This window comes from Nematolebias whitei, chromosome 20 (assembly GCF_014905685.2).
Source record: "Nematolebias whitei isolate Nwh7 chromosome 20, NemWhi1, whole genome shotgun sequence".
In the NCBI taxonomy this organism is placed as follows: domain Eukaryota; kingdom Metazoa; phylum Chordata; class Actinopteri; order Cyprinodontiformes; family Rivulidae; genus Nematolebias; species Nematolebias whitei.
This window is the reverse complement of record NC_056517.1, coordinates 5,717,562-5,728,604: the sequence shown is the minus strand read 5'-3', so window position 1 is coordinate 5,728,604 and position 11,043 is coordinate 5,717,562. Positions and strand designations below refer to the sequence as shown.

General features: G+C 40.1%; 1 protein-coding gene across 1 annotated transcript in view; it reads right to left on the bottom strand.

Annotated features, from left to right (window-relative positions):
* Window positions 1-11,043, bottom strand: part of LOC119426815 (SCO-spondin-like) — a 224,330-nt gene that overhangs the window by 47,029 nt on the left and 166,258 nt on the right. The window contains exons 63-75 of the mRNA XM_037694396.1: window positions 10,936-10,943; window positions 10,715-10,867; window positions 10,440-10,606; window positions 10,194-10,339; window positions 7,806-8,035; window positions 7,110-7,139; window positions 6,779-6,943; window positions 5,213-5,419; window positions 4,402-4,569; window positions 3,036-3,170; window positions 1,192-1,429; window positions 615-767; window positions 459-505 (exon numbers count right to left, since the gene is read on the bottom strand). Of these exons, the coding sequence (XP_037550324.1) occupies window positions 459-505; window positions 615-767; window positions 1,192-1,429; window positions 3,036-3,170; window positions 4,402-4,569; window positions 5,213-5,419; window positions 6,779-6,943; window positions 7,110-7,139; window positions 7,806-8,035; window positions 10,194-10,339; window positions 10,440-10,606; window positions 10,715-10,867; window positions 10,936-10,943 (1,847 nt within the window). The remainder of the gene's footprint in view (window positions 1-458; window positions 506-614; window positions 768-1,191; window positions 1,430-3,035; window positions 3,171-4,401; window positions 4,570-5,212; window positions 5,420-6,778; window positions 6,944-7,109; window positions 7,140-7,805; window positions 8,036-10,193; window positions 10,340-10,439; window positions 10,607-10,714; window positions 10,868-10,935; window positions 10,944-11,043) is intronic.

Genomic DNA, 11,043 nt, shown 5'->3' with positions numbered 1-11,043 from the left:
AAATTATGGAATCGCTCAAAATTTTATGTAAAACCATATAATTACTGTAATTTGTGGTTCTAAAACTAATACTTGTATCAGATTAAATTTGCTAAGTGTTCATGTGATTACCATCAATCATAACTCGAATAGCTGCATTTCTAACACCCTTCTACCAGTATACCCACTTTCCCTCCTCTGCACATGTCCAGATCATCTCAGTCTGGCATGTAATTTTAATCTCCCTTATTATTATTATTTGTATTTGTACTTTTTGTTAAAAATATGTCGTCTAGTATATGTCTAGTATGTCTTACATATACACATGCACTAAATTCCTTTTAAATTTAAAGTTGTAATGTAAGAAAGTGTGGAAAAGTTCAAGATATGTGAATACTTTTTTCAAGGCACTGCTGTAGTGTTACTGTATTTAACCCTTTTGTGCATTCTCTGTCACTAGAATAAATACAGATACCAACCTCTGCAGTCGATGTCTTGACAATAAACACCCTCTGGTGTGCACGTGCTGAAATGCAAAATAGACATTTATTTTAAAGTACAGTCAAATGTCTTTTCTCTGCCTGCCCCAGCTTTAAATGATTCTCATCCCATGAGTTTGTCTACTTTTATCTCACCACTGTTTACACTCTCCTGGTAGCCATGTGTCTCCCACACTGAGCTCCCGTCTGTCCAGCAGACAGAGAGGTGGACAGGATCCTGGGTTGCAGGATTTGTGCTGAACTTCTTCAAAGTGGCAATCTGTTCTTTCACCATCTGGGATCAGAGATCTGGTACAGCACAGGATACATTTATGTCTCATTACTTTCTGTTATTTCACAGAGCCTCTTCCCTTGCTACATTTTAGTTACTTGTCCTTCCTGTTACAGTGTAGTTCTCTCCTGGGTTCAACTCTGAAGATGATCAGTGTCTGTTCATGGACTCATTATTTAAATCGTTTTTTCTCTATTCTTTTTTCTTAGCTCATTCTGTTTGCCTTTTAACTTTGATCACTTTCCTTGAATATCTTACAATTATTTTTATTACCCGCCACTAAAATGCATTTGCTGACTAAAAAGTCCAACGAGACAATAAGAAAATACCTTTGATTCATGTTTAAATTGAAGCTTTTGAGAAAAATAGAAATGAATTAAAGCTTTCAGTTAATAAAACAAGTGATTTTGATAAGCACATATTTATAAAAAGCGTCCTCACCTGTATCTGGTTCTTTGGCCCTGCCCACAAGAGACACTGCATGTTGCCCAACTAGACCAGGAGCTCCAAACACAGGAAGTCTGGCAGCTGTGATTGGTGCAGAGGAGCTGTCCCTCAGAACAGCTGCAGTTGTTGCAGCTCACTTGATGCCAGCTGCCAGCCGCCCACATTTTCCCTAGTGAGTCCAGACAGTCGCACTGCCAAAGGTCCACACACACACCATCCTGCTTCAATTGACCTGAACACACACACACACACCAATGAGTGCTATTTAGATGACATTTTATCTGTTTATACAGTTGTGTGTTTTGTTTGTCTGAAGTTTAATAGACTATAGCTTTATTTCCAACAGTTGGTTTGTATTGCTTCACTTCCATGAACTGAATAAAACATTGTGGTGTCTTGCTGAATGAAAACCATTTTTATTTGATCTCTTTACTAAATAAGCCACTGGGGAGCCATTAGGCTCTTTTGTAGGACATTTTCGATAAATGGTCGCGTGGACCAGTCTGTCTGTCGGCTCCCTTGGGCCGTGGATAAATCATATTTGAAGTCACTCAGATGTTAGGTTTCAAAAATTAAGTAGGCTGAGTATCAAAGTGTCCACTCACACCTGATCATCATCCTATTGATTGAAAACACCTGACCCTAATTTCACCTTCAAATTAACTGGTAATCCTAGAGGTTTACATACTTTTACCACTCACTAATATGTAATACTGGATCATTGTCCTCAATAAATAAACGACCAAGTATAATATTTTTGGCTCATTTGATTAACTGGATTCTCTTTGTCTAGTTTTAGGACTTGTGTGAAAATCTGATGATGCTTTAGGTCATATTTATGCAGAAATATAAAATAATGATAAAGGGATCACAAACTTTCAAGCTCCACTGTATTTGTGGCAGTAGTATGGTATGGTTTGAGGCATGAAATAGAACACCAGCTTCACTTTAAGGATGCTGATGGAGAAGTATAGAGAGGGTAAGGAAGATGTGCTTTAGTGATAGATAACTTCGAGGTGGAGGTGGAATTGGATCAAGGATCAATTCTGAGCCTCTTCTTGTTTGCTCTGGTGATGGACAGAACAGATGAGCTCAGGCAAAGAGTCCCTGTGGATGAAGATGTTAGCAGATCACATTGTGATCTGTGAAAAGGGAACAGGTGGACGAGAACTTGGAAAGGTGCAGCTGAAAGAAAATGAATGCAAGTCAGACGCAGTAAGACAAGATTACTACGTGTGAGAATGGGAGGGAGGCAGACGGAACAGCAAGGCTACAAGAAGCAGATGTCATAAAAGTGCAGGATTTTAAGTACCTAGGGTCGACTATCAAGAAAAACTGGGAGCGTGTGAAAGAGGTGAAGAAGGGAGAGAGCAGGAGGGAATGGATGGAGACAAGTTTTAAGAGTCATTTGTGACTAAAGAGTGTCAGCAAAGGTCAAACCAAAGGGTTTACAAAACAACACAGACAGCTGATCAGCTATGTTGTATATTTGAGAGACAGCTGTGAGACAAAAAGACAGGAGAAAGACCTGTCAGAGTTCAAGATGTCCAGGTTCTACTTGGGAGTGACAACAATAGATAAGATTAGAAATGAGATTATCAGAGGTACAGCACTGGGAGATAAAGTTAGAGAGGTCAGACTGAAATGGTTTGGACATGTCCAGAGGAGGGACAATGGGTATATTGGTATATGGATGATGAAAGTCCAGCTGCCAGGAAAATGACAAAGGGGATTTTCTGGCCATGGCTACAACAAAGAAATAACTGACCATGCACAAACTTCCTTACTGTTTGTGTGTTGGAATCAAAAACATACAGAGCGAGGGACTGTATTAGTACCTTTAGGGCATCGACAGCCCGGCTGACATTCGGCATTGCCCTGGCACTCTATACCCTGCTGAAGGTCTGAGCAGTGCTGTGGACACTGTTTGGCACATGACACAAATTCTTGGCCCGGTGGACATCCTTTCCCATCTGACAATAAGCAAACACAAGAGAAAACTCTGCTAGAGCAGTGAACGACACAATGGGTAAAAGAAGACACGACTGTCCATGTTTTATTATAGAATTGGTGAATGTAATAAAGAGTTGTGTGAGAAAGAAGTGTTTGCAAGAACATTCGGGGGAGTGGTGGCGCAGAGGTTAGAGAAGGTGGGTCTGTGATCGGAAGATCGCCGGTTCAAGCCCCGGTACTGACAACATCATGGTCTAGGTGAAGCACCCCCACCCTCATCTGCCCCACTCTGGGCCCCTGAGCAAGGCCCCCAACTCCCATCTGTTCCCCAAACAGGTCTCTCTTGAAAATGAGTTCTCGTGGCTCAATGAGACTACCTGGATAAATAAAGGTAAATGAAAATTAAAAAAAAAAAAAGGTAGACAATTCAAAGTTAGCGTGACATCATTAACGGTAAATTGAACTTTAGGTTTAAATTATAGAGCTTAAACTGTGTAAAAACAGACATATAAAACATATAGACCAAAAAAAAAAAAATTGCTGTGTTTCTCATTTTTTATCTATAATTTGAATATTTCTCAAGAAGATACAGGACAAACATTATAAACACAGTAGTATCAAGGATGTTCAATAATTATGCAATGGCATTCTTAATAATGTCCTGATGCTGCTCGATAATCCAGGTAGGTAAATCTAACAAGGTTGAGACAGGTCCTCTGGACAGATTCTTCTTTGTTGAAATGTTTTGTCTTTTATCCAGAACACTTCTTCAGTTTGAGGAGCTGCAACAAACTCAGTCTTATGAGAGAAGGTGCTTCACGAGAAAGTGTTTCTGAGTTTGTTGCAGCTCCTCAGACTGAAGAAGTCTTTTGGATTGAAGATGAAATGTTTCCGCATAGAAGAATCCATCCAGAGGATTTGATTCAACCTTGTTAGATTCATAACAGATATTCATTTATTTATTTTTTTCCATTTCACCTTTATTTAACCAGGCATAAACACCAAGAACAGATTCTTATTTACTGTGCTGACCTGGCAAACACCAACAGGCACTTGTAGGGTCAAGGGAAGGGAAACGATAGTTAGGTACAACAATAAAATATAGAGGTCAATAACAAACAAGGAAATCACTAATTACATAAACAGTACATTGTTATAGTTAAACGACAACATTACTAAGTTATGTACAGAATGAGCTAACCTAAAACGATCATCTACATATCAAGCCAGTCAATAATCAGTAAATCTTACCACAAGGTTTGGTGTTGCACGGCTTAACCTGGTTCTTCTCACCATCACACTTCTTCCCACCATTCTTGGGTGGAGGGCTGGAGCAGGAGCGAGTGCGTATGGAGCGTCCACCACCACAGCGCTTATCACAAAGGGACCATGGACTCCATCGGGACCAACCTCCATCCACTGTGACATTAAAAAAAAAAGAAGTGAAACTTTGACTTTTTAAACTTTGATTTGAATAGTGGTGAGTGATCGGCTACTTTTGGTTTGTTTAATTTGATTATTGTGGTGATTTATAAGATATTTTGCTTACAGACCAACAGATTTGGCTCCAGTGCAAACATTTTGTGTAACAAGGAGCACTTGTTGCATGTTTTGGGGCAATCGACAGCTACTACAGCACTAAATGTTAGCACGGGTATCTGCAAAAATGACTCTAGTACATCACTTAGTGTTTTTAAGGTCAGTGGGCTGTAGTAGTCATCTTGAATGTTGTAGACTCTATAAATTAATCAGTTGAAGCTGTATATAGAGATCCCATATTATATGCTAGTGCTTAAAGAGAGCACTAACGACAGCATATTGGAAATGCTGCTCAACTTATATCACAACAAATTCTACCTCTATACCTATAGCTATTTTTCTGTGTGCTATAGAGTTTTGGCTCAAACTTTGCAAACAGGAAGATAGACAAACCCAGGCAACTGAACCATGGCCTCCTGTCTTTAATTTAGGGTTGATCAGTAAAAAAATATTGTCATATATTAAAGAAAATGCCATCATAAACACCCCTTTAAAGGAAACTAACCAACCCCATGTGACTGACCTCTGCAGGGCATTATATTGCAGAAGCGTTGCTCCAGGTTCCCAGCAACAATGTCCTCACACCATGAACCATTGGCTCCAGGTCTCAGGAAAGTTCGGATCCTCTGCTGCTGACCAACTCCACAGGATCGCGAACAGCTACTCCATTCCCCCCACGCCAACCATGAACAGTTCCTTTGTGCACAGTCAACTGCTGCGCACACCTCACCTACAATAGAAATCGGAACACATTGCAAAACTGTGCACACGATTTGTCAGAGCAGTAGTTTAATGGACAGTGATTACAGCTCCACCGATGCTGATCAGTGTGAAAATAACGCCATGATTAGACATGCCCTTCTTTTAGATCGACGTTGTAACAATTACAATTCAGTGTGGCCTTGGAATGTCCGTGTGCACAAACACCCAGAAACCACTCAGAGCAAGATGACTTTTGAGAAAATAAATAGACAAACTGCTCATCATGCTGAACAGCTCACAAGACGGACTGACATTTATGGCAGCAGCCATTTTAGATTTTGACCTGGCAACCGAATTTTTGAAATAAATCTTTCTTATCATAGATGTAGCTGCACACCAAAATGAAAGTCAGTACCTCTGCTTTTTTTCTTCTTCTTCAAATTATCAGGCTCATAACATGGAATGGTGGACTGTTGGACAAATGGAAGAATGGTGAATATTTCCAATTCCACCTCTTTGCTTTGTGACGGGGTGCAATTAAGAAAACTCCTTCGATGAAAAGCAAAACATCTTGAAAACTTAAAGCCTTAAAAACAAAACACTTTTTGATTGCCATGTGAGTGACTGGTAATATACACAAATACTATATATGTCCTGTACTGTAAAGACAGTACAGGAAGACAACTGAAAGTCATAAAGAACGAGTGGCCCTAATGGCTGGCTGGCTGCAGTACCATTTTCAAGTTCTTCACCTCAGTGCAAATAAACACAAAACTGCAACTATTTTTTTCAGCTGCTGATTTTGATTGATTCACATAGCTTTTAACCTGGTTCAAATATCCATTTTCTAAAACATTTAATTTAATTATTTGAGGTTTACAAAAGTGTAAACCCATCACGTGACATTATTTTGTCGTGACACTAGTTTGTCGTCATATTTAGTATCTGCATCGTTTTTATGTCTATATTCTGATTTACTTCATTTTGTATATTTTTTTGTGTGTTGTCTGTTGTTCTGTCTGCACAGCACTTTGGTTGGCCTTGTTGCTGTTTTAAGTGCTCTATAAATAAAATGGTATGGTATTATGATAATGATATAATCCTGGGGCAGTTGTTGAATTGGAAAGTCACTTCAACTTACGGAAACATCAAATTATTTAAAATGTTGAAAATATTACATTTGTATTGTTCCATTTTTTTTACATCGGTCCTCAGTCAGGTCATCTGGACAGTGATGGATGACCTGACTGAACGTTGTTGGATTTTTACCTGGATTATTGAACTTTTGGCATTTTTTACATCTATTTTTGTAAAATAAAATAAAAAGAAAACACTCATTAGACTGTCTGCTTGAGACAGAGACATGTAGGGAGAGTGCTGGATGTACCTGGACACTGAGGTAGGTTGCAGGCCTTCTCTTGGTGAGAGATCCCAAAGCAGACAGCTTTTGCACATTGTCGATGACGAAACTTCACAGCAGGACTTTGGACATCAGTGCAGGTTTTCGTGCAAGGACTCCACAGTGACCAAGACAAAAAGCCTGAATCTTCTTCTTATGGTAGAAGAGGAAGAACGAAGGGAATATGCAAATAAACAAGGAAAAATTGTATCTGAACAAAAGTTAACAAGAAACAAAAATAAGAATATTGTGTAAAATGTATAGAAGTAAAAAAACTAATCTTTACTTAAATTGTTTTGAATAAAAGTCCCAACATTACCTGGAATGGTTGGTTCTTCTGTTGGAATGACTGCAAAAATCCAAATCAAAAGTTCATGCATCTCTCTACCACTAACAAACTTGTCTCCATTTCCACAAATAGCAGGCCTAGCATTTGATGAAGGAACAGATGGGGTGATGTCAACAGGTAATGCCAACATTTAAAGTCAAAATATTTCACTAAGGTGTGAAAGGGCTCTGAGTATATGCTGGGGAGGATTTTACTATCAGTCTACTAACCATCAGTTTATTATCAGTCTCCACCACACCAAGACTTAGAATACAGTAATGTCTGAAAATAACTTTGTGTTTCCAAATGTGCTGGTTGTGGAATCCAGCTTAAATTGGGTATATTCCAGATGTTAATTAGTTGTAAAAGAAAACTTGAAGATTAGCTTCTGAAAGTTTCATCAAATTGCATCCAGTGGTTTATGCAATGTTTTGTGACAGTCAGGCAGAATTGATTATATTAGTTAATCATGAGGTTTTAAAAACAGATCTCATAATCTCAATTAGGACTTAAAATACGTGTTTGGGAACAATCTTAGCTACTAACAAACCAAACTTTAGCTCAATGGCTGTAAAATGGGGTAAATTACAAACATTATAGTCACAAATAAACACACCTCTACCCTGGCAAAATCATTATCACCTTCATTTGCGAGCAATAATTAGACTGTTCGTCTGTATATGAGACCAGCTGTACCTGGACAGTCAGGAGCCTGGCAGTAGGTAGTTTCCTGGCGTGGACCCTGACAGTCTTTCCCCCCAAACGCAGGTGCTGGTTGCACGCAGCCCCTGGTACGAGTCTTCACCCCTAAACCCCCACATGAGAGCGAGCAGGAGCTCCACAGACCCCAGGGTGTCAGTCCTCCATCCAGTGGGCAGTGTTCCAAGGAACAATTCCACCTGCCATGCTCACAGCCACTAAATGGGACAGAACGAAGCAGAGGTGACTGACTTAATTAGATGTGTTTTAAAGACAAAAGAAATTGAACAAAAAACAACAACCAATAAATTAATTTATAATTAAAAGCCTAGCATTATTTGAAGGAATGCATATCGACTGTTCCCTTTCAATCTTGTGCTCTGTTGAGTTGTAGCTATTTCAATCAAACTTTAAAAATAGCATTATGCGTAATCTCATATGAAAGCATGAGTTGTGAATGACTACATCAAATATTAACTCATTATTAGATAAATTAATAATGCTATAGCTATTTTTGTCTATTATCTATTGTTTACTAGTTATCTACTGTCCGGTTGTAGAGGCAGTATGTCCAGGAGGAAAACTGTCATTGCTCTCTCCAGCAACACTTTTCAGCACCTCCTGGGTGATCCCAAAGGATTACCTTTCGTCTTGTTGTTCATCACTATGACAGACCAAAGAATGCCCTAATTATTGCAACTGAACCCCCAATTTGTCAATTCCTCACCAGCTCCATCCTATCATCACTCATGAGCAAGACCCCAAGATACTTGAACTCCTCCACTTGAGAAAAAGACTTATCCTAACTTGGAAGGAGCATTACACTTTTTACAATTAAGAACCACAGTCTCAGATTAAATGAGCTGATTCTCATCCCAGCAGCTTCACGCCTAGAGGGAACTATCCCACTGCACACTCAAGGCCTTGTCCCAAAGACACAAACAGAACCACATCATGGTCTGACAATATTCCCAGTATGGGTCAGCAGCAGCAAGTTCTTCTCCATGGCTTCACCGAGTTCCTCCCAAGCCAAATATTTTGTACCCGCACCCACAATGGTCAAAGTCATCCTGGCCATTCTGTATTTGTCAGCTGCTTCATCAGTCAGGCATCCAGCTGCTAAAGGTCTTCTTCTTCAGCTTAATGGCTTCCATCACTGCCAGTGTCAACTAGAACTGAACATGGAGGTTCTTCAGTTGCTGCTGCAACATGCACCAAAATCTTTCAGTCCACATCTCCTGAAAGGTGCATTTGCAACAGATCCCCTGGAAGTGATCCTTTCAAAGTCCAAGTCACTTGTCTCTCATTGGACACATGAAAACCCTCCAAGAGATGTGAATTGAAAGCGCTCAGACAGACGTTACTTCCTGAAGTTCAAATTGCAGTGAGGTGTATCCCTTGTTCACCGAGGAGAAGTCCAACACAGAGCCACTCAGCATTGGGCTTGTGAGTACCCCCATACCTGCCTGACATCACGTTCCCTGAGTAACTCCATATCAGAGGAAGCCCCTCTCCAGGGTTTGGGTTCCAGAGCCCAAGCTGTGTTTAAAGTTGAGCAGAACAACATATCATTGATATCTCTCAATCTAACCCACCAGCTCTGGCTCTTTATCTAACAGTGAGGTGACATTCCATGTCCGTAGAGTTAGTTTATACAGCCATGATTCGATACACCCAGAGAACCTTCTTTACCTGCTACCCAGCTCACACAGCATCTGACCTTGACAGTCCTCCTTGCAGGCAGTGGGTCTATGTAGAACAAACCTCCAGTCTTTCTTTCAGTCTTGGCCCAATCTATCTCCAGGCCCCAAGCCTTCAACCCCCAGGTACTTTCCAGACAGCATAGCTTCCAAGATCACCATTTTAGTGTTGGTTATTTTTTAGCTGCTGCGATAGCCATCTTGAACTGGGATGACTCCAAGACATAATAATTTGCTCATTTACATTCAGTGATTAGTTTCTGAAAGTTTCATTCTAATTTGTGTATTGGTTTGTGATGTTTTGCTAATAGACAAATGGAGTTCACTTCAATCAAAGATTTATGCAAATACATCTTAGAATACGTAGCTTTTAGAATATGTGATTTGAGTGACACTCAACTATTACGTCAACAATTATTAGCATCTATGCTATATGTTATGCACCTGACGTTAGGGTCAATATTTGTCAACTTAGCTGAGTTAGCCATTGATGTGTAGTGATCACGTTTTTCACGTTTCAATAAATTATGTCAAGTGGTTGAACAAAACCTTTGGGAACAAACACAAAAAAGGTAAATGTAATATTGTCCGTCTTCACATTTTGGTGGTGGGCAGTAAGTATACTTCTTTGAAAATACTGTAGGTAATTTTTTATGTAAGAAATTTCACTGCTCACCAGGTGCTGCAGTCATGCACAAACGTCTCTCCAGATTGGAGCTCAGCATTTTCGAAGACGTTGCTGGAAAGCAGAGAAGACACCGGTGTGACAGACACACTCTGAAGAGAGGCTAGGAACTCTTTATCCAGCAGACATGGACACTCCTGAAACATACAACGGAGTGAGTATGTTTTTTTTTTTTTTGTTTAATCAATAATTTGTGAAAGTTTTTGTGAGTTTGGTTTAACTGGCCGAAACCCCCACCATTATGCAAAGTCCATGATGTTGGTAGGTCTGGGGGGGACAGTGGCAGCCTTCCTCACAGCCGTCAGAGTAGCAGCCCTCTTTCCCACTGACCTGAGCACAGCTAAAGGGGCAGCCTTCTCCATGCTCACACTCCCTGTACAGTCTGCCAGGAGGGCAGCCCACATCTGCACAAAATTATACAATGTCAAATCAAAACAAGAGTTATAGACACAAAATGTCAAAAATCATCCCTAAAATGTGAATATTTTTACTTGTGTAAAGAAAAAACTGACCAAGGCAGACTTGTGTGTTGCAGGTTTTGCTCTGGCGACTGAGGCCGTGGCAAGGTAGAGAGCTGCAGACACGAGAGCGAGCCTGCTGCCCTCCACCACAGCTAACTGAACATGACGACCACTGAGACCAGGGCAGCCATGGGCCCACCAAGTCTAGGAACAAGAACATCTGTTAACGTGAATGGTCCACGCCTAAAGGCTGTATCATTTAAATACCATACCATAGCAGCTTTATTAATAAAGCACTTTGAACAACTATAGGACCAACGTGCTGTACGGTTACAGTCAACAAAAGTCACAATACATAATAAAAACATTTAAGACTAAAC